The sequence below is a fragment of the Pteronotus mesoamericanus genome, unplaced genomic scaffold, assembly GCF_021234165.1.
Source record: "Pteronotus mesoamericanus isolate MK-2021 breed Mesoamerican mustached bat unplaced genomic scaffold, CSHL_Meso_final scaffold_232, whole genome shotgun sequence".
In the NCBI taxonomy this organism is placed as follows: domain Eukaryota; kingdom Metazoa; phylum Chordata; class Mammalia; order Chiroptera; family Mormoopidae; genus Pteronotus; species Pteronotus mesoamericanus.
The window spans coordinates 8,309,602-8,333,911 of record NW_026555311.1 but is presented as its reverse complement, the minus strand read 5'-3'; the positions used below and the strand labels follow the sequence as shown (position 1 = coordinate 8,333,911).

The 24,310-nt window shown below is 30.9% G+C and overlaps 1 protein-coding gene across 1 annotated transcript in view; it reads right to left on the bottom strand.

Moving 5' to 3' along the window:
• TBCK (TBC1 domain containing kinase) overlaps positions 1-24,310 on the bottom strand; it is a 173,375-nt gene that overhangs the window by 102,751 nt on the left and 46,314 nt on the right. The window contains exons 6-18 of the mRNA XM_054591648.1: positions 21,389-21,530; positions 16,740-16,800; positions 15,201-15,262; positions 14,780-14,841; positions 13,693-13,841; positions 12,491-12,629; positions 11,079-11,178; positions 5,252-5,301; positions 4,965-5,094; positions 3,630-3,728; positions 1,924-1,986; positions 1,291-1,417; positions 82-132 (exon numbers count right to left, since the gene is read on the bottom strand). Coding sequence (XP_054447623.1) covers positions 82-132; positions 1,291-1,417; positions 1,924-1,986; positions 3,630-3,728; positions 4,965-5,094; positions 5,252-5,301; positions 11,079-11,178; positions 12,491-12,629; positions 13,693-13,841; positions 14,780-14,841; positions 15,201-15,262; positions 16,740-16,800; positions 21,389-21,530 — 1,235 coding nt within the window. The remainder of the gene's footprint in view (positions 1-81; positions 133-1,290; positions 1,418-1,923; positions 1,987-3,629; positions 3,729-4,964; positions 5,095-5,251; positions 5,302-11,078; positions 11,179-12,490; positions 12,630-13,692; positions 13,842-14,779; positions 14,842-15,200; positions 15,263-16,739; positions 16,801-21,388; positions 21,531-24,310) is intronic.

Below are 24,310 nucleotides of genomic sequence, written 5' to 3'. Positions count from 1 at the left end.
GCCTAGGAAAAAAATCTTTCATGTTTAAAAATATTTTAAAATAATATGCACCAATATTATTTAAATGACAAATAAGCTTACCTTCATTATTGAAATTTAAATATAGGAATGGAGCACAAAGTGAGTCAAGGCCTGATGGGGAGGGGTTGAAGAATAAAATTCAAATAAATATAATTAAGTAGAATTGTAGATATATAACTTATCAGTTCTCTGAATTACCTCTGCATAGATTAAGTATTACGAGTACTACACATCCAGAAATATATTACTTCATAGGTTAATGTGGGGAGTAACTGACAGTGACTGGCATATAGTATGTGCCCAATGTAAGTCAGCTATTATGATTATCAATATTATTATGAATTGAAGAGAGAAATATACTAAATGAAAATGTAAAAATGATAGAAGGCTTGGGCTATAGTCCCATTTCTGATCCTGTGTGTTCTTGGCAATCAATTAACATCTCCAGGCATATTTCCTCACCTGAGAGAGGGAGACTTGTCTTACGTTTTCTTTGTTATCATGAAAAAGGATCCTTTAAAATTGTGAGATGAAATATAAACATATGATATATTCCTTTTTTAAATAATAATGCTGTTCATATGTTGTCATGTTGCAAGAATGTACATGAATCTATCTACAATTGTTACGATACAGAACTCCTCTAAAATGGACAAATGCAGGAAAAATAATAGCTTCATTTTAAGTTTGGCCAGAAATAGAAAATTAAAATATTTTTAAAAACACTGTTTATTATAACATGTTCAAATATAGGACTGGTTGGAATGAGTTTCTCATTCATGAATTTATAAATGACCACAAAAATAATGAGAAAAATAAAAATCAGGATATGGAACACAAAGATATTTTTAAGAAGATAACAAATAAATACTTTAAGGGGTATCCTATTCCACAATTCCTAATAAACATAAACTGTAAAGCATTAAGTGGTTAGAATATCAACTGGCGCCATATTACTTATGCTCTAAAATTATTTTGTTTTTTTCATAAGTACTGAAAAACAAAGATTATAATTGCACAAAATACTCTTTCTAGTTTTCTAATTACCATGATGGCAAACTGTCTCATTAAACATCATGGCTTTAAATGATATTTATCTGGCGTTTGGGGAAACTTTTAAAAAGTAGTTCTCACATAAACATTTCAAGTACTGATTTTTCTCAAAGCCGAGGATATTATGATATTTTGTTATAATTTTAAAAATTGTCAGTCATGCAACATGCTTCTTAATACTTCAAAAAGAGCCTTCACGATTGGAAAAGAAGTTACCTTGCCAATACACAAGATCGGGATGGGATACTACCCAGGCTTTTAATACACGCCTAAATTTTGCATGACCTTCTGGTGATGATAACAGTTCATCATACTGATGACAACGAGGAATATCCACTTCAATCTGTAAAATAAAAAACAACATGATGTAACTGTGATCGCCAATAAATCCCAAGGTAAAACAAAAAAGAAAAAAAAAAGAGAGATTGTATTATAAATTTCAGAATAGATCAATTACATAATGCTGGTGTTTAAAGTTTTTGAATTTTATATTAATATTCTGGAAACAACAAAAAGGTTGTATACTTAAGGAAACTGATCATTTCTTTGTCAAAGGTATGTATCAATATAGTTTGCAAATAAAACCTTCCTTTACAAAGTGGTCTAAACAAAGGACAAATTTTACAGATAACAAAGTATAATTATTAAGAAAAGTGACTTGGCTTAAATTCCTTTTAGGGATAGCTCTAACTTACTGACTTATGAGTCCACAAGTTATGCTCACTCTAACAGCATACGAATATGATGGCTGCTGAGCATCACGAAAGGAAGGAAATTTCCTCCTGTCCTTCTTTAATTTTAAGATTTGGCAAAATTATCTTAGGTTGTTTAAGAAAATCTAAATCTTACTTGTCTATCTGTAGGAATTGGAGTATCCTTATCAATTGCATCATACTTGGCATGAATAGCCCCCTGCAAAAAATAAGAGAGAATAGTATTAATTCATCAAATCCTTGATAAATTATTAATTTAGGTAAAAATATTTATTTTTTTATTTTTTAATTGTTGGTAAATATATTTCTTATAAGCATCTATCTTTGACAACCCACCCAATTATAGATAGGCACATTAAAAACCAAAGTATACCTCTCAGAAATATTCTTTACAGTTCTGATAATCTGTGATGCAAGTCCGTGACAATTTGCCATTTTGTTCCGAAAGACAAACATGTCCGATGAGCCATGGAGCTAATGAGTGTGATTAGTCAAACTGCCCAGCCTCCACAACATAATCCAGCCTTACTGTTCTCCGCTCATTGTTACCTCAAACATAGTCAGTTTTATGTAAATATTTAAAAAAAATTTTTTGAAGGGTGCCCAGGAGGCCATCCCACAAGAAATTTTCCTGTAAAGTTGTTAATGAAAGCAAAAATAAATGGGAACTGTTTAAAGGAGTGGTAATTCAGCACCAGGAAGCAGAAGTTTAGAGTAAACTGAAGAATGGAATATCATGTAGATATGGGGTCATTATAGGACTAAACAGATCATTTACACTTTTTAGTTGTACTGGTACAGAAGGGGTGATTGAATAAACCACTTCAAATTTTAGTCATGGTCAATAGGACCAAGCATGGAACAATTCTTATTACTCTAGTTTACTGTAATCATGTAGAAAGAGCCAATAATTTGGGGCTCAAATTATGACATTTGCAGTGTCAACTTCTATGGTATGTCTATTTAATGACAGATTTAGACAACCTGACTTCCAAAGTCAGCTAGAACTTTAGCATTATATGGTTCTATAATTCCAACTATTAACGTGTGGTATGGAGCAACAGGCATTCTTGTAAAGCAATCACCCAAACTCAAAGATGTTTGTAGAATCTCATCAAAGGAATTAGGAATAAATAAAGAAAATTATTTTAAAGGGGAGTTGAAAAGAATTAAAAATAGTTGAAGGGTATTCAGGAAAAAAAATGCATGATGGCTATCCAAAGACACTGATAAGAGAATATCTGAGGCAGGATGACAAAGATATTGACTGGAAAAAGAGGCGGGGACTAGAATTTGGCCCATTATCCTGATCGCAGTTACCAGAGCTCTCTGTTAGTACTGCACATCACCCTAATAATTTCATCACACCTCTCCTTTCCTCATTGCCACAGATTAGTCATTGCACAACACAAAGTAGTTATTTGGCAGCATGGTTCTTGTGTAACAGGTGTGCCAAATAGCACTAAAAAACTACTTATGAATAGGCAATCCTACTCTTAAATAAACATAATTTATAGGCATGATAATATACTTTTAACTGATATATATATATATTCACAAAATAATCTGATTTGAAAATTAATCATAAAGATAATTTTTATGAGTTCCATTAAATGCAGTATTAAGTACCATAAATCTTACAAGCCTTCAATTATATTTTGCTATTCTGTTCTTTTCATCTATCCCTTTCACTTAAAATTGCCAAATATCCTTAATGCTTTTATTTTACTACATAACTTTCTAACAACTTGACAAACATGTATTTGGAAAGTACTTTCCTACTTCTTCCTTCCTTCTTAGCAGTATTATAATCACCTTCTAACTTTCTCTTTTCTTTCTTACCTCAACTCCCAGAAGAGCAGCCCAGGTTAAACCTCTCATAAGTGGAGGAATGTCAACTCTTGCTTCTTTCCAGATTTGATTTTTTTTATATGGATAAGCCTACAGATGACAAAAAAGGATATAAAAAATGTCTCAAATTAAAAAGTAGCATATATTCATCTAGAAAGTCCTCACTATATGCTAGTGATAAAATTGAAAGAGACCTTCGATAAATTTCTAAGTATCTTTGGTGTTAGTATTTTGGTATTATTAATGCATATAAGTTGGCAGTGCAATGATTCCCTATATTCTGTAATTCTTGTATAATACAACAAAAAAGGAGAACTGATTCTACTGTTCTCAATCATTCCTCTCTATTTTGTGCTCTGAGAGAATTATCAATGAATCATATGGAGAATAATACTACCAGTCTCAAATGGGTTAAATAATGTATTCATATCACTTTGTAAAATATCTGGTGATATAGACAGTATTCAATAAATATGTTATTATTATGGTTACTTCTATATCCTTGCATATAAATTTGCCCTTTTATAAATTTGTACTTTAGGAGAGAGTTCTAGAAAATAATTATTAGGACAAAGCATACAGATGTTGTTAGGGCTCTCCATATACAGGATCTGGCACAAATAACACCCCTTTTTTATTACATAAAAATCTTTTATTACAAAATCAATCATAAGCATGTAATTCTGTAACATAACAATCTCACTATCAAGCACACCATATGACATATTAGGTGAAATGTTCAAATTGCTGTCCATCTTGTGTGAGACATTCACGACCCTACCAACCACACTCAACGGTGATGCTTCTGTCAGCTCCTGTATACTTTCAAATTGCTTTATACACTCTTTCAATCAACTTACACTTATTCCAAAGGAATGAGTGTCAATCTTAAAATGCCTTTGTTCACTTTACTAATTTGGTAATGAAAAAAACCTATTAAAACTTCTTTCATTCCTAGTGAAGCTAAATATTTAAATAGATTTATTGATTAGTTTTGTTTCTATTAAATATTTGTTTCTACATAGAAACAAATTATTCATTTCCCTTTCAATATTAGTGTTTTTTCTATTGATTTTCATTGTTCTTTAAACAGTATGAATATTAATCTTTTGTCTCATACGATTTGGCATATATTCCTGATCTTGTTTTAACTTTTTAATTTTATTTACTATGAACATGTATCATTTTTATAATTGTTAATTAGAAAAGATATGTCATAAGAATTAGTCTTCTCATGACAACAAGATTCTCTAATAATTACCATAGAAGTAAAAACTAAGGATTGAATATGGGCTCTTACGACAGCTTCCACATTAGAGTCCCTACCTTCAGCAGCCTGTCAAAGAGAACGATCCTGTTTAGCTGGTACTCTGTGTCCCTCTCTCGGATGATCAAAGGAAGAGTGGCAGCAGCAGACAACTCATTGTTGCTGTTTGAATGAGGTAAATTAGACTGGCTGTAAAAGAGAAACAAAAGCAGAAAAGGTACATAATTTAAAAAACCCAAAACACCATATTAAGTGTTCTATTCAGAAGATAGTCTTCAGAGGAAATATATGTTTTTTACCAATCAGTACAGAAAAATAAGTATAAAAGGGGACCATATATACTCACTCATCTTCAAGTAGTGGGTAAAAGGCTTCTCCACCAACATCTTTTAATCTCTGTGAATTTAAAGAGAAATATTAACATATGAGAATCTGAGAAACACTGAACCACATTTAAAAAGAAAAAATAATGTAAAATTTATGAATTTATGAATTTAGAAAGGTACTAAGAGAAGTATAAGATACAATTTAAAATTCATTCCTAGAGGAAAAGGCAAATATACTTTTCCTCTAGTGATTATGTTTAGTTCTGAAGAGTAGTTTTTATATGTTGATTATTTATATGTACCTCCAAGTGTCTCTTGTAAATGTTAGATGACTACTACTATTTTTTCTAAACATAATTCAGAATTTTTTAAATTGCTATAAAATTTAATAAATGGGTAAAATATTTTTAAATTAAATGAAATTTACTTTAATGGATATGAAAATATATATCCATTAATTTAAAGCTCAGTTAGGTTTATTTTTTTTCTATGGAATTAATACAAACTAAGCCAAAAGTAAGGGTGCTAATAAAAAAATTCAAAAGAATTTCTCACAACATATTTTGAATATATATGATTCAAATACTGAATAAATCCATGATGAATTTCAATTCTCTTAATTATCTTTTTCACAAAGTCACTATAATAAATGTTGCCCCAATAATAACCTTTTGCAGGATTTTAGGTATTCTTAAAAAATGGAAGAAGGCAGGCCGTAGTAAAGTAAAATCTGATACAGCCGAAGCAGAGTAGTTAAAATCAATGCCGTCTTGCTTGCTGCTTGGCTCTTCAGTTCCATGTCCAACGTGCATGCAGAGCGCCTGCTCCTTGGGGACTGACAGAGAGGTCCATGCTGTGTGTGTAGCAGCCCTGGTGTGCTACTGAGTAGAGTCACTGTGCACTCCTCCATGAGAGTTATTCCCAGAATTTTTAAAAGCCAAAGAAAAATTTTTCACTCAACACTGAGAAGCTGGAAAACACTAGTTTTATGCTTGGTTTCTCTCTAAAATTTGACATGCCATGCACTTAATCCATTTTGGCTTTAAACCTTTAGGTATTTCTTTCATGGATTAAGACTGAAAGTAGAAAAATAAAGTATCCCCAAGTGTTACTGCATTTTTAATATAATTTTTTAAAGTTTGGGTTTTACATTCCTTAAAGTAATAAGTATTACTTTTAAGATATTTTCTACTCTTTTTACTAATCAAAATTTTAGCAATGTCAAGGGCAAAAAAAGGGCAAAATACTTACACAGAAAAATATAGTATAAAATTAATTTTTGGTTTCCATAGTATTTTAAAAATCAGCAATGTTAACCTTTTTATATATTTATAGAATAAAATTTAAATTTAACTTGTATTTATATAATGAGTTATATATAAGTTAAACAAATTAAGAGTAAAATCAAATCAGTTAAAAACATATACTTTGGATGTATTGTTTGCTCCTTGTATTGCTATTTATTTTGTCTACTATATACATTCTCTCTTCAAAGAGATTATAAGTTCAGTCTATTATGGAGTAATAATTATATATTTTAATTTTCTATTTCTGGCATTATGACAGATAAGAGATTCTAATACCTTCAAATTATATAGTAGATAAAATATCAAATGACAGAAAAAGCCTTAAAAAATAAGGAAAATGCAGTGATATGAGACATAAACCTGGGCGTAGAGAAAAAGGAGGTAACTAGCACGGGTAGCTGTGGCCGAAGGTGGGCACCTGATTAACTGCCAGCCAGACAAGGGAAGACCTGCTAAATCCAGGTAAAGAAATCCAGGTAAAGAAATGTGTATGTTTTGGGGGCGATGGGGGGTGCTGCTACCCTAAAGAGAAACAACAAGGGAAAGTACCTATTTTAGCTTTAGCTACATATGGTTAAAATAAAAAGGCTAGGAGTTTTGGTTTCCAGTGTAGTGTTCAAACAGTTTGAAAGTCATTCCTCCTGCCCTAACAAGAAAAAAGCTGAACAAACCAGAAGTCAACTCTGTCTAGATCAGAATTAGAACAAAATGCTGCCTGGAAAACTGGAGAGACAGGCAAAAACAGGGAATCACAGCTAAGCTGGAGCAGAAGCCACTGCAGGAGCCTGCTAAAAGAAAAACTGAAGGGCAATTGACCCATTGCTGCAGACTTAGCAAGAACTAACTAGAGTGAGAAAAACTGGAGGCCCAGCTGTAGGGGAACCTACACTTCAGGAGCTTTACCTCTACAATTACCAATAGGTTCTCAGGGTAAAGATCTGAGAAGAGTGCTCTCAGCTTCTGTAGGGGGGAGGGTAAAGTAACCATTCTAAAATTCCCCGAGAGTACTTTGTTTTCATCAATAAAGACTTGCCCTCAAAAACTATTTTACAGAGCCTAAGTAACCAAGGGGAAAGAAAACACCTAACTCCAGTCTCCTCTGGTCTTTGATGTGGGGAAGATAAATACCCAGTTCCTGCTGCCTATGGCTTTCCTGTCTCATGGAGATAGGGAGGGAAGCTGAGAAATATATGTGAAGGTTTCAGCCCAGAGACACAGGCTCACTAAAAGGGCGAGAGCTATTTTTAGTATTACAGAACACTTCTCCTCCCCTACCATACCTCTGTATCCATAGGGCTTCTGTATAATAACAGATTATAATGGAAAGAACTGAAAGTCTCAGACCCTATTTTAAAGAGTCTCTAGAGAAACTCAAAGACAACCAAGAAAATAAGAACAAGGACACTTAAAAAATTTTAGCCTTTGACAAAAAACTACACAAGTACTAAACAGTTAGATAAACAGAAAATCTTACACTAACGGCCTATTTACTACAGTTCCCATTATAGACACATCATGCTGAGTTTCCAATAAAAAATTGCAAGGCATGGTAAAATGCATAAAAGACACTCTATAGAGACATAGCAAGCTTTAGAACTGGACTCATAAATGGCAGAGATTTTTAGATTGATCAGATCGGGAACTTAAAAGAACTATGATTAATAAGTGAAGGGCTCTAAGAGGAAAAAGTAGATATCATACAAGAACAGGCGGGTAGTGTAAGCAGAGAGATGAAAAGAATGTTGAGAAAATAAGTGAGTTTGAAGATATGTCAATAGAAACTGTCTAAATTGAAATGTCAAGAGAAAAATGAAAAATAAAAGACCCCAAAATATCCAATGGAATATCCAAGAATGAAGGAGCAATAAAAAAGATGCAATCTATGTATAATAGGAATATCAGAAGGAGGAGAAAGAAAGGAACAGAAGAAATATTTGAAGTAATAATAACAGATATTTTCAAAATTAAACAGACACCAAAAGACAGTTTCAGGAAGCTTGGAGAACTCCGGACAGGATAAGTACAAAACACACACACACCTCCCCTCCAAAAAACAAAAACCCCACAATAACCAACCAACCAACCAACCCACCCACCCACCCACCCACCCACCTTTCCCCCACATCCCAAACCTAGGCATCCATATTCAAACTGGAGAAAAATCAAAGAGTAAGAGAAACTCTTGAAGGGTGCCATGGCCAGGGGAGCGGTGTGTGGAAGAGAGGGGTGTGGTCTTTACCTACAGAAGCACAAGGATACAAATTACATTGGACTGCTCTTCAGAAACCATGTAAGCAAGATGAGAATAGAGTGAAATATTTAAAGTATTAAAAGAAAAAAAATCAACCAAACTTTTATCCAGCAAAATTATCCTATAAAAACAATTTTTTATCCAGCAAAATTATCCTATAAAAGTGGAAAAATAAATTATTTTTTAGACAAAAAAAAATTGAGAGAATTTGTTGACAGTAGACCTTGGAAGAAATGTCAAAAGGAGTTCTTGAGAGAGAATGAAAATTAAATTAATTCTAATTAAATTAAATTAGAAAATTAAATTCACATCAAGAAAGGAAGACAGAGGAAATATAAATAAATAAATATAAGGAATATTTTTTATTTTTCTATTCTTAATTGATCTAACAAATAACAGTTTGTTCAAAATAATAGATCAGTGTATTTGGTGAAAAACCTATGAATAAGTGAAAAGACTGACAGCAATATAATAAAGAATGGGAAGAAGGAAACAGGAATACAGTTATAAAACACCTGTACTGCCTGGGAAGCAGTTTAGTATCATTCGAAAGTGAACTTATATTAGTTGTAAATGTATATTGCAAACTTTAAGGCAACCACTAAAAAGGTTTGAAGATGTATAACTGCTATGATAAAAGAGGAGAGAAAACAGAATAACAAAAAATGGTCAATTAAAAATTGAGAAGGCAGAAAAAGAAGTAATAGTAAAGAGAAACAAAGAGATGGAAGGACAGATAGAGGGAGAGAGAGAAACAGAACAAAGAGGGCAAGGAATACAGAACAGTTACACCTATTGAGATATTAATGTAACTATATCAATAATCTACCCATTAAATGATAGAAACTGTCAAAAAATAAAACCACAAGGCCCATCTCCATGTTGTTAATAATAAACCCACTTTAAAAATGAAAACAAAGATAAATTAGAGGTAAAGAAACAGAGAAAGATATACCATGGTAACACTAATTAAAAGAGAGTGGGATAGTGATATTTATTTCAAACAAAACTGACAGTAGAGCAAGAAATATCATACACACACATACACACATTCTATTTATAAGAGTGACAATAAAATATATCAGAAATAAATTTGATAACTGATATAGAGACATTGAAAAGGGAATTATGATATAAAATAGGACTTAACATGGAATATCTACACCATGTTTAAAATAGGACTGCATATGCTAACTATGTCAATTCTCTACAAATTAACCTATAAATTCAATGCATTTCCGATCAAAATCCTCTAATTCTTAATGAAATATCATAAGATGATTAAAGAGAGCATGTAGTCTATTTAGAGAACAAATTAGAGATCTTTCCTTGCTAGACAGTAAGAGCTCATATAAAACATGTACTAAGATAGAGTGTTATTGGCTAATGGGAGACAAATAAGTCCAAGATCAGAATAGAAGCCCAGGATCATATCTGTGCCTACATGAAAGAGCTGACATAAAAATAATCAAATTATTAAATATTTTGCTGAGACAGGAATTAGTTTTATGAATGAAATACCCCACTTCACATCTTACTCAAAAAAAAAAAAAACCAATCCAGGTGAATTAATGGACTATGAATAATATTTAAATCTTTTAGAAGAAAATATAAAACTATATTATACAAAATATTTTTATAACCTTGGCATAACTATAAATAAGTTACAATAAGTAAAATACAAATAATAAAGTATAGTTAATAAAAACACTGATAAAAGAATTATATTCATTAAGAGACACTTCAAAAAATTAAAGGAAAAGACAGATTAGGAGAAATTCGCAAGGAATACACTTTTAAAAGTATTCAAATCAGTAAAAAATGACTCAATAAAAAATTAGCAAAATAATTAGTTTAAAAAAATGAATTAGTCATGTACAGAAGAGGTACGCAAACAGTCAAAAAATATGAGAAGATTTGTATCTGCACTACAATCAGGGAATTAAAAATTAGAATGACAACAAAGTACCATTCTACACCTTTTGGAGCAATGATTTAAAAAATATTATGTTACCATGTGTAATAAGTATGTAGAGGAATAAGAACCCTTATCCAATGATGGTGAAAAGATAAACAAGACCACCTTTGTGAGAAATCAAAAGTAGTATATATACTAAAGCTGAAGATGTATAGATGCATTTCCAATAATGCTATACGTGGGCTCATATAGTAAAGAAACCCTCTTATATTTTGAAATCAGGAAGGAATTCAAGCTTTGTGTTTATCTGTAGAGTTTTATTAAAAAAAAAAAAAGGATTTGAAGCAAGTTTGCCAAAGTACCATTCTTACATTTCTTAGCTGGCATAATGACAGTGTCACTGTGGTATCATCTAATAGTGAGCTTCTATCTCGACCTTGTCCAAAGCTTTCACCATCTTCAAAGAGAAAACTAAAAGAAATTTTAAAAAGTTATTTTAATGGGTACACAAAATCCAACTTAGTGTTTACCCTAAGTCATGAATCCCTATATCAAAAAAAGAAATTTTTGATTGAATGAGTTAACAAAAAATGTAATGCTGTTTTAATGCTGTTTGAAAATTCTCTAAACAATTCCCATTTTTAAATATATATTGGGTAGGTATGAATACAGTATATAAATATAAAGCACTTTAGGAATACAAGAGTATGATTTACATACTTTGTTAAGACAGGTTCAATGCTAAAATTGCTTTCCTGATATGATTTAAATGTGATCCTGAGAAAGTTTACATGAGTCAAGAATGAGAAAGCAAGTGGAAAAAAAACCTTATGTAATGATGGTAACTTCTCAGGTAAAAGAACACAGAATAATAAATGCATGACCTTTGTTTAAAATTTCAAAAAATTACTCTTGAGAATTTAAATATCCTTTAAAGCATTTATTCTTAGAATTTTTATGAATTTTTATCATTTAATTTTCTGATTTTTCTACTTAATTCAATGTGAGCAGTATAATTGAAGTTAATATTTTAATATTAATTTATGAGAGAAAAATGTAGAGAATCGATGGTCTATTCAAATAACTAATCTAAAAATTTAACATGTAAGAAAAAAATGATCAGCACATGATTTCTATAGTTACCTACAATGATCAACACTAGTCTAAAAACCTAAAATTAAAATTTTAGAACATTGGTGGAAACTCAAGAGATTTATGGTCACATCTCTGAATAAATATTAAGAGCAAGGGGAAAGCAGTAATTTTGGCCCTTAGGGTTGTACTGTTATTTAAATTCCGGTCTAACTTATAGAATGGTATGCAGGATCTTAAGCAGTTCTGCAGATTTTTATCAACAGTAACTTAGCAACTTAATGACCCCTAGAACAAGTAACAAGGTCATAGAATACATTTACACTTATGATTTATATTTGGAAATAGGAAAGTTTCTCATAATAGGCATATTTGTTAATTATAGAATATTATTGTTCTTTCTGACTTGTACATTTTTAATTTACTGAACATCAATTATTACAAGATATTCCATAATAATAACTTTATTTCAAATGGAAGATAAGCAAATTATTTGTAAAAAAGAAAACATTATAAATAATGAAAATATTTATGGGTACTCTGCAATTAGACACTTCTTTAAAAAAATAAGGTAATAACTTCCAATTGCTTTCATAACCACTTATTTGGAATGTCTATCAAAAAATTTTTTAATGTTATTACTAAATTTTTTTTTCTTTTTTTTTTACTTCCAAGATTTTTCTTTTCTTACTTGGGCAGTGTGCAGATAGGTGGTTTGGATCGAATGATTTCCTTGTTGACAAGCTCTTTCTCCAAGTCACCTCCAGCTAAACACCAAAGGTAATACACTTCTTCTATTGATCTTTCTGCCAGGTAATCACTGTTTATATCTATTAATGGCAAATTAAAAAGAATCATAGCTATCTCACTTTTTGTTTTTATTAAAAGTCAATAGGCAATATTAGCTGATACTATAAAAAGAAGTACAAACTGAAAAACATACTAAGATATCCTTACGAATATTCATACTATAAAATACACAGAGTATAAAAGTACATTTAGATTCTTGAGAAAGAGTAGAATTTTTACACTCACAGATATATGGGATATATCTCAGCTATATTGGGCTCTGTGGGAAAGGAATAGGGGCAGCAAAAGCCGCATGAGTAGGCAACCAACACAAACTGCCCAATCTTTCATGTCTTTAGTCGTTTGCTTCCTCTTCTGAGATGTCTTTCCTGATGTGCTATATTCACACTGACCTTCACTTGTAATAGCGATTATATGACAATATATCTGTCTGCCTCCCCATTGGGCATGAATGTTACCTGAAGGTATAGTATATGGAACAAAGCAGGAACTCAAAAAATATTTAATTGAATGAATGTTTAGTAACTATTTCCTGCCATGACTGACCTCATAACAACTTTTCAGCATAAAAGTAACTTACTGGTATCACTAACGCACACATTCTGAGAGTTGTAATTTTCATGAAGAGATAGAAAAAGGTGATATTCTTTTAAAATATGAAATATAATAGTACAAATGGCCTATCAATAATACTATTATATGAGATATTTTATAATAAATTATGATATATAAATATTGATGTAGTGAAAATTTCATTGAAAATTAGAAGACCTGAGTTGAGCATAAAGATTTGAGATGAAATAGGACTTTGTTTTGCATATTAATTTTTGTGGTGCTTTAAGAACTTGATTCTTAAAGTTTTGGCTCCAAAGTAATTTAAATTTAAAGGGTTAAAAGTTAGGTTAATTATATAAAATGTTAGGTTAAGCACATCCAGAATTACTTTTTAATTCTAAGATGAAAGTCCATAAAGTCTCACTAATGTATTATATACAGTTGATACAATCAAAACTGAAACTAGGATAAGCATACTTCTTTTAAAAACAAGGCTTATAATATTGTCTATATTTCGTTTATCATTACCTTTACACAGCTGACTGATATCTTCAGGCAGAGTTAAATCAGCACATCTTAGAGAAGATGAAAACAAACTGGCAGGTTTTGTAAATGGGGTATATAAAGGCGACACTTCACTGAACACCTTATCCTGCATTAATTCATCTGGGGTTGGCCTTGAGAAACACATTTAAAACACAGAGTATGAATTAAAGTCATTAAAATTTCCTAGAATAATGGCATACATTCAAGGGGGTAGGTAAAACTCTTAAATACCTCATTAGCTAGAATATAATAAAGCCCCGCTTGGCAGAGTCTGGAAGCATACATGTATATAACAACCAAGAGACTGTAATCAGTAAATGCTGAATTTTTTGCCTGTTGTGCTTTTCACATCTATGATCTATCAAATTTATTACATATCAGCATCTCAATTTCTTAATTTTAACTTGACTACCATGTACCTGTTTTACTGAATATCTTACATTAAATGATAAAATTATATACTAATGATATCTCTTAGTTTTCTTCCTACCCTTAGTTTAATGTAGCATATTTATCCAATACTATGCTTTTAATATCATTCCTTTCTTCCTAACATGTCTTCACAAAAATGTTTTTCTAGGAGAAATTAGAATTAATTATTTTCAAATACTACATATCTAAAGAAGTTTAGAGGCAACTACATAGCTAATAGTGACATCATCAATGAAAAGAAATAATAAAACCTCTAAGAAATTCTTTTATATAATCGGCAGTCATTGATTTACCTCACTATTTATCCAAGTTCTTTGCTAAAATACAAATTTCCAATAAACTTTTGTTCTCATTTCTCTTCTATCATTTGAGCCTAGGAATATATATACCCCCCAATTTAGCTGATTTTTTTAATTGGAGGTTAGAAAATGAACTAGTAACTTCTGGTATATTCCAGTTTTCTGACCATGGTTTAATATTTTTCTTCTTTTATTAATATATTTTAATGCCATAACTAACAGTTATTACTATATATAAAAATATGCTTATTTAATCCATTGATATTATAACTAAAAGAAAAAGAAACTACTTATATGTAAGAGATCACAGTGTAATCCCAAATTCTTAACATGCCAACCTCTTGGAAGGGTGGAAGGTGAGACACTTCTTCAAAAGATGTATAACGTTTTCAGGAAGCTCCTGGTAAGTAAAGAGAAAAAAATATTTAAAATATTCATTTAAAATATATATTTGATTCAAATGTTTGCTAATCGAGGGTACTTTGATTTTTTTTCTTTTTGGTTCCAAAGATTTATTTTTATCTGACAAACTCAAACCTTCTGCCATTTCATCCCTATTGTTTTTTCTTTTTATTACATTTATTAGGGTGACATTGGTTAATAAGATTATATGAGTTTCAAGTGTACATTTCTATGATACATAACCTCCATATTGCATTGTGTTTTGATTTTTTACAAATAAACAGCTTTAAAATAGCTTGCTATTGAATCCCAAACATGCAAAATAAACAAATTTTCAAGAACAGATTAATCACAAACCTTTATAATGTCCAGACAACCATGCTCTTCAGCTAGAACTATTATAGCATCATCCACGCAGTCTATAAAACAGAAAAATTATAAGAATTAATGCTGTTGTTCTAATTCATCAGAAATACTGTGTACTTAACTCTGATGATTTTTAAAATATTGTGTAATGAAGTTTTGAAGATCATAATATTAAAAAGCTTATGGCTTTTTAAGCTTTCCTTATGTATACTGGTAAAAAATAAAGACTTCAAACACAAAATATTATTTGAATCACAAATGCTGAAAGATAGCTTAAATGTAAATGAAATAAAGCAATGATAAAGGAGATATATAATTCTTGGCTATGCTTTCTCTTTCTGTGTATGTTTTTAAAAAGGTATTTATTATTTTTTCATGATTATAAGACTAATTTATTTTTATTATATACAATTTGGAGAATGTATGCATTTCTCTGAGAACTTAAAGTATACATTTAGTGTGTAGATGATATTTCAAAATTGCCAAGACTCAACAGCTATATTATCAATATTTAAAATTAAATGTGGTAAAATTTTATGCGAATTTATTTATACTTCATTATTACTTAATATTTATTAATAATATTCTGTAATATTATTTGTAAACTCTATTAACCTATACACCAATCTGTCATTCTTTTACATAAACTGCCCCATCACTATTTTTGTCCTTTTTTTACAATGTATGCTTAATTTATTCTACTCTAAAGTAGATTATGCAAATTTTAATAAATTTAAATTACAAATATTTGGATCTGATATACCCATAAAATATATGAGCTTTTTATAAGGAAAAAATAAACATTCTTCCTGAGTCATTATATACATGTCATCAAATAGAAAGCTCAAAAGTTGATATATTATCTGGCAGTAAACTGCTATACATAAGTATAATTTTAAGTTACCATATTCTGATTTTACACATTAGTTTACTTGGCTATCTCAGAGGAGAGGGTGTGGGGGGAACTGGAAGAGATTAGCCAAAGAGCAAATATGCATATATGCATGCCCACGGACACAGACAACACTGTGGTGGGGGGTGGAGTTGGGTGAAGCGGGGACAAAGGGGAGAGAAATGGAGGACATCTGTAATAGTGTCAAAGATAAAACAAACTGAAGTTAGGAGATTTCAGTGTATTTACTATTTTATTTTTTTCAGGCTTTGGAACATTGGTGTATTTCTTAAAATTCTGTATGTCAATGAGCCTTTTATATGCCATTCTTATTTATTCTCTCTAAAATAACTTATGTCTGAATGCAGGATTCTGTCACAAAGGTTTATATAAACCAACTCTTCCAAGTATGTCTTTTGTAAAAAACTTCTTTGAGAAAGCACATATAACTGAGTTGATGTGGCTAGTAGCATAAAGCACTTTCTGGAAGACTTTGAGGCCAGCAGAAAATTTATCACCAAGGTTCCGTTCTAGAAGTGTATTCACTATTTCAGACAAATACATCCTCAATGTGTATGATTACTAACAGTCACTAAAAATTATATTTGTATTTGAAAGATAAATTGCATGACACTTACCCAATGTAAGCACAAATTTTAGTCTTTCTGAAATATCCAAGCTCTGAAATAATTTTCTTCCCTAAATAAAATGGGAAAAGAATTCATGTAAACATTTGCATCTTTTTTTCCTACAGAGATCTTTTTTTCAGAGCTGAAAACTTTATCAGGTACTTCCAGTTCATTTTTGAAGTTTTATTAGATTTTTAAAATTAGTTCAATGAAACAAAAATTATTAGGTACATGTCTTTAAAATGCTGCACAATATATAACATTTAAACACTATATATACATATACACACATACACACACATATGTGTGTGTATGTGTGTATATGTGTATGTGAATAATATACATACACAATCATTAAATTTTAGTTTGATTTCAAGCACTTTTGAGACCTACACATACCTGAATGTCTAGATGGATTCCAGGCTACGAGGAGTGTTATTGAGAGTCCAATATTGCTCCTGGGAAAGATTCAAATTACGCTTTCATCTACCCAACTAATTCTTAACTTATATATTATGATCCAGACAGTCTGTTGTCTCTATTAAGAAACATTCCATGACACTTCCTTCTCACACAATGACTTTAGAGTCATCCTTTGTTCTCCCAGAGGACCTGGTGTATTTCTTTATGTTAAGACACATATACTATATTCTAATTATTTCTTTATTAGTTGGCTTTGGTGGGGGGCAGTCCTTGGAATTAAGTCTGGAATCAAACACTTATGACTTCAATGCTTATATGCTGAGCAACTACTGTGTGTCAAATTTGACATTCTACCACCAGAAGTATAACTTGGGCAACTTACTTAGCCACCTTAAGCCTCACCTTTCTCATCTATATAAACGGGAGATTAACTGTACTTTCAGTAGGGGTTATATAATGTATAAAATGTTTATCATTTTTTGCACATTGAAAGTGCTTCATAAATGTTGGCTATTATTTTGTTTCTTTATTATAATCAAATTAAACTAATATGACCTAGAATATGAAAGCTTAAGAAGAGATAGCATGGTTTTTATATAGAGAAAATGAGACTCCAATTTCTTAAAAAAGACAGAAATCTTTCTCAAGTATTTATGAAATTAGAAATACATGTTGGAGAGATGATGGAAAAAAATAACCACATCTCTCTCTTCTCAATCTCTTATATATCAGATTAACCATCTAAAAAACTATCATATTCTAAAATTTTGATTTTATCAGCATGTTTAAAAACTTTAAATGGCCCCCATATCTTACATAACTAAATATAAACTTCTCACTTTAGCATTTAAAGTCTCCTAGAATGTGACCTTAATACATCTTTTCAGTCTAAATGCTTACTATTTGTCTACTTTGTAATGAACATGACAAACATATGTTGCAGTTAAATTTGATTACTTGCAATATAGTGAACACACTACCCATATTCAGACCTGTTGCCTTTGACTCGTTACTTCCCTACCAATAAATTTTTCTTCCTATCAAAATTCTATATATCCATTATTTCATTTTCACCCCTGAATGTTAATTTTGTGCATTAAAGAATTCAAGATTACTTTTTCTGAGGACTTTGATGGCATTGGCCCACTGTTTTCTTGCTTCCACACTGCTAAGAAGTTAATTGTCAGTTTAATTCTCATTCTTTGTGGGTGTACTTTTTTTTCTCATTAACACTGATAAGGACATCAGAGCTTAGTAAAGACAGTTTAGTGTTTTGGTTAAATGTACCACTTTTGGATGCAGGTTGATGGCTACCAATCTGTTCAACTACATACTATTATATAACTAGAAGATGTTGCTTAACTTTTCTGTACCTCAATTTCCTCATCTGTAAAGTAAAAAAAATCCCTGATAAACTTAATAAAACTAATGTGAGAATAGATTGAGATAACAGATGTAAAGAGATTAGAATACCTGGCTCTTAATAAGTGTTCAATAAATATGGTATATTATTTTATTATTGGTTATCTCCTGAAAATTTAGCATAAGATTTCCAGGTATTTGTTGTTGTTTGTATGTTTTGATTGCTGTCATTCACCTTGCAAGGTAATTAGTAGGTTCTTTCAAACCATGGACTTTCTACTCTAATGTTATTATAAGACAGATACTATAACATTTGACTCTATCTTCCTTGTCTTTTAAAATTTCTTTTAAATTTTTAAAATATTTTCAATCTCTTTCTCTTTGTGTCATATTCTGGGAGAATTACTCAATTTATCTTCTATATTCAATCTGTCCAGTTTCCTATGAGCCACCTACTTATATTTTTGTTTCAAAATAACATATTTTTTTTCTTCAAACTCTTAGCTGATTCTTGTTCTTTTTCAGTAAATGTTCTTGATTCATAGTTTCTGTAACTGTTTCATGAATGGAATTGTTTCCTTTATCTATTAAAGAAGATGTACATTTATTTTAAAGTCTTTTCAATGATGTAAATTCTGTTAGTCATTTTCATTTGTAGAGGTCATCTAAAGATGCTTGGTATTTGTTAGATATGCACTCATATTTTTACAAAATTCTATACATCTTTTGAACTATGAAAACTTCTGGGTGGCTGAGTGGCTGTAGTGACTTCCTGGTGAGCTTCTCCCCTACTTCCTTAGAATTTCTAGTGTACCAAAGGCTCCCTTTGTTAGTTGGTATGCTATTAACTTATATCTTAATATTTTAAATCAAAGGGTTCGATGAGGCAGAGGAAGACTTAACCCTATGTTTTCAGTTTGCCATCCTTAAATTAGACTGCCTAAACTTGGAATACCACTTAATATGTCATAAATCTCATATTATGAAATTAATATTTCCTTTCTTGGTATTCTCACAGATCTCTGTGTTTATCCTCAAAGTTTATGGATTTAAATTAATTAAAGCTCCTTCAGTATGTGTCTTAATCACAGTCTCTTCCTTGTTGAATTTGTCATGATGCTATATGTACAGTAAATATTAACATTTGTTAAATTACTCATATAAGACATACCCCAGCCATTAGTAAAGAGTTTAGATATAGGTGATGGTAATACAAAGAAAAAAGCTGTATACTTTACATTTACAGTTAAGTATACTTCACTTTCACATTCCAATACAATTTTTCATTTGTCTATGATTTTAAACAATAATGAGGCTTATTATTATTATTTTATAGCAATGAAAAGTAATATGGTCTAAACAAAGGATAGCAAGGAATAAAAAAAAATGACATTTTTTCTCTTGGAAAAAGCACTGCCAATGTGTAAACTACAAATGTTATTCTGCATATTTTAATATTAATCATAAAAGCTAACATTTATGGGCTGTTCCCTATGTAACATGTTGCACTAAGTAATTTTTGTACATTATTTCACTGAATTTTTCCAACAACTTTACAATATAGACACTATTGTCATTTACAGAAGTGGAGGCCAGGCCTTGGGAAGTTAGGTTAGCTACCCTAAGTCACATAGCTATACTTTGCACCATCAGAATTCAAACCCAGTTCTCTCTGACTACAGAAGCTTACCACTTAACAATTATGCTTTATTTCCTCTGCTGTTAAATTAATTCTTAAATACAAAAATGAGGAAAATAATGTCAATCTAATTCTCAAATATAGTAAGAATTAATGACAATATTTTCAAAATATCTTGAAAATTCTTTGGAAAACAGAGATAATAGATAAATAATAAAAATTTCTGCCTCAAAAAACTTCATAGTCCAAGTAAAGTAGACAAATTTGACAAGTGTTATAATAGAAAATGGGTGTAATGAAGATAGGAACCTAAGGCGAGCAGATACTTGAAGGTAGAATTGACAGGTTGTTAGTTGTCCCTCCAAATCCATTTTTAACTTCATTTTCAGTATTTAGGTGTCCAGCTAAAGGCAACATTTCCTAGTCTCCCTTTTACCCATATGTAGCAACATGAGTAAATTATCACTAGTGAAAAGTACAAAGTTGATCATTGCAATTTTTACATTCTATCCTTACAGTTACCATGAATCTCTCCTCTCATTTCTTTATAGTTAAAAAAAGTAGGGAGGGTTATGGAGAATTTTGGAAACCAGATATTGAGAATCGTGGAGACATTCCTGATAGTCTAGATTTCTGCATGACACTGTGGAATAAAACCCACCCCACCCTCACTGGACTGTTAAAAGAGGGAGAAAAACGTACTTTAAGCTACTGCATTTTTCCTTCTTTTTAATTGCAGTTTAATCTTTACCCTAATAAATATAGAGGATTCCTCGGGAAGGCCTCATAAAAAGTCAACAAAGTGACTCTTATAGGAAATATTAGAGAACAAGAGAGGAGAAGATACTTAAGAACACTACCACAGAATGGAGAAAGCAAGAACATATCGATTAATGTAAACATTTTTAGTGAAAACATTTAAAAAAGTAACTGTACAGTGTAAATTTTTATACCTCATATGTGTAAAAATTTCTAGAGATACCAAAATGGTATTTATACCTAGTAAAATTTACATTTACAATTAGTAAAAGTGTAAAAAGTTCTAGAGCTACCAAAACAATAGGCAAATTGTCAAACAGAATTTTTCTAAAAGTCAAATTGAGAATTAAGCCATTTATCTTCATGATAATCCATTTGCAAAGCAAAAACATATTATGACTAGTTTTCCTATTGAAAAAATTATTCTAATAAAAATACAATTTCTTTTTATTATTTTAAAGTTCTTTATACATACCACACAAAGCTCAAATAAAATTATTCCCAGAGACCACACATCTGACTTGGGGCCAGAAGGCAAAGGTTTTTCATTTGGCACATGATCAGTGGTTTTGACAATTCCTTGTGCAATTACCTCAGGTGCCAAGTATGATGGATACCTATAATGATATATTAAAAAATTAATAATTACTATGAACTACAAAGGGGCAAAGAAGTAGAGGAACATTGTATCATTGAGAACAGTATTTATTATTTTGAAGAGTAGGAAGTCAAAATATTATAAAAATATATAAATTAAAAACTAAGACTCTCCACCTCTGTACTCCTGTCACTCGTACATATTTATGTATATATAAACTTGACCACCCATCACCACTGTCCGACAAGGCAGCATACTATACACGTTACTCTGTACCCCTTTTTGTTCACTTAAAGTATAGAGATCATTCTACAATAGTAAGTATAGATTTGCCTCATCCTTTCAGAAAACTGCCAATAATTCTATTGCATTGAGGTACTTAATTTATTTGACCAAATTCTGATGAAGAACATTTTGGAAGTTCCATTCTTTTACTATTATAAACTGTATTGAAATGAATATTGCCATTTCCCACAAATGTTGGTAGAGATGACAGACAAATTTCTAGGTATGACACTACAAAGCCATAAGGTTTATGCATTGAAAATTTTGATACATATTGCCAAGTTGCTCTTCCAGGTTGTTTCGGTTTATATTCTTATAGGCAATCCAAGAGGGTGACAAGATTTTCTTACCTTCACCAACATAAGTTTTCTTGAAAACTGCTTTAGTAAATACTGTAGTGAGTAAATATTTACTAAAGACAGACTATTAAATATGAATAAGGTATAGAGAATAAAGCTCTGGTGAACACCTGTGTACTTACCAAGCAGTTTAAGTAAAGAACATCTTATTATCACTAAAGGTCCATTTCTGCTTCTCCCTATTTGTTTCTCCCTGGTATCCCCCAAAAAGGAACAGACAGATGGAATTTTGATATTTATAATTTTCTTCCATTTCCTTATAATTTTATCGTATATGTGTATCTCTAAAAAGTACATGTTTAATCAAACATATTTCTGAACTTTATATTACTGTACACTGTACTTTTGTGATTTGTTTTTCAATCAACATTATTGATTTGAAAGTCATCCATACTGTTGCATATAGCTATGTCATTAATTTTTATTTATATTTTATGAATATACCATAATTTATTTATCCATTCTAATATCAAGAGTTATTTAACTTGTTTGCTGTTTTTTTAAATATTATAAACAGAGTTGCTCAGCCCTGGCTCGTGTGGCTCAGTTGGTTGGAGCACTGTCCTGTAGACCAAAAGGCAGCAGGCTCGATTCCCAGTCAGGGCACATACTCAGGTTGCTGCAGGTTCAATTCCAGAATTGATGTTTCTCTCTCACATAAATATTTTGCTTACTCTCTCTTCCTCCCCTACACCCTTCTTCTCTCTCTAAAAGCAATGAAACAAATGTACTCGGGTGAGGATAAAAAATTAAAAATAAATATTATAAACTGTGTACTATGTACAGTGTACATCTGCAAAAGTTTGTCAAAGGATATAAACCTAGAATTGAACTTCTAAGCTATTTTTAGCTTTTAACTTTATGATATTTTGACAAAGGTTTTTTTTAAGGCATTGAAACAATTTATATTCACACTAGTAGTGTATTACATTTCCTATTCTTTAATTCCCCTCCAACACTTGATAGTGGCAGGCTTTTTAATATTTGACAATTTGGTAGGCGAGGCCTATATATCATTGTGATTTTAATTTGTATTTCCCTGTTAAGAACAGTGAGGCATGTTTTCATGTTTATTAGATATTTAGGTTTGCTATTATATGACATGCCTGTTTAAGTCTTTTTTCTTTATTTTTTACATTCAATATTATTTTGTATTAGTTTCAGGGATAGAGCATAGTGGTTAGATAATCATATGTTTTACAAAGTATTCCTCCCAATATTTTCAGTACACACCTGGCACCATACAAAGTCTGTCCAGAAAGTATCCAGCCTATAAGAGGTCACATGAAACACAAATTCTCCCCATAACAAAAATGAAGAAACATGCATGTAGTGCTTCTGGCCAGGAAAGCTCATTAAAGGCTCAGTGCCCAAGGTTTTTTTGTTAACTGGTCATATAGACATCTTTAGCTTAGCAGACATCAAAATTCAAGACCCCTAGAAGGAAAACAATTGTTCTGCATAAGTCACATTCCTTACACAAACAAGCACCGAAAACAAGCCTTTCTAGTTAGGAAACCATGGGATCAAGTGCTTTTAAAATTTAAGTTACCCTTTGCTAGTCAAGGACTGACTCTGCAAGGAGGACTTAGTTTCTAAGGTTAGCCATCACATGCTTGCTATGTTAACCCTTTACTCCACAGTTGTTGATATTTCTACTACCGTTTTGAAAGAGTTCTTTATAATTCTGGATATTAATTCCATTTTCATTAGTTATGATTTAAAATAATTTCTGCCATATTCTGGCTTGTTTTTTCATTCTCTTTTTGATATCTGTTTAAGAATGAGAAGCCTTTAACTTTTCAAAACAATCTTTTCTCCCATACTTAGTGATTTTTTATCTTGTCAAAATGATTTCTTGTGTTATTTTCTAAGAGTTTGATAATTTACCTTGCATACTTAAGTTTCTTAGTCCAACTAGAATCGTTTTTGCATATGATGAAAGGTACAATTTTATCTTTATTCTTATATAAATAAGCAATTGAGCCCTGTTTCAATTACTGAACATTACACTATTTTTAGTCTATAACGTTATATAATAATTACTGATAAATGTTAAGACAAGTTCTCCCAACACACTCATACTCTATAATTTATTTTCAGGAGTGTCTAGATCCTTTTTGGGTGTTTATTCTATATATACACATACTAGAAT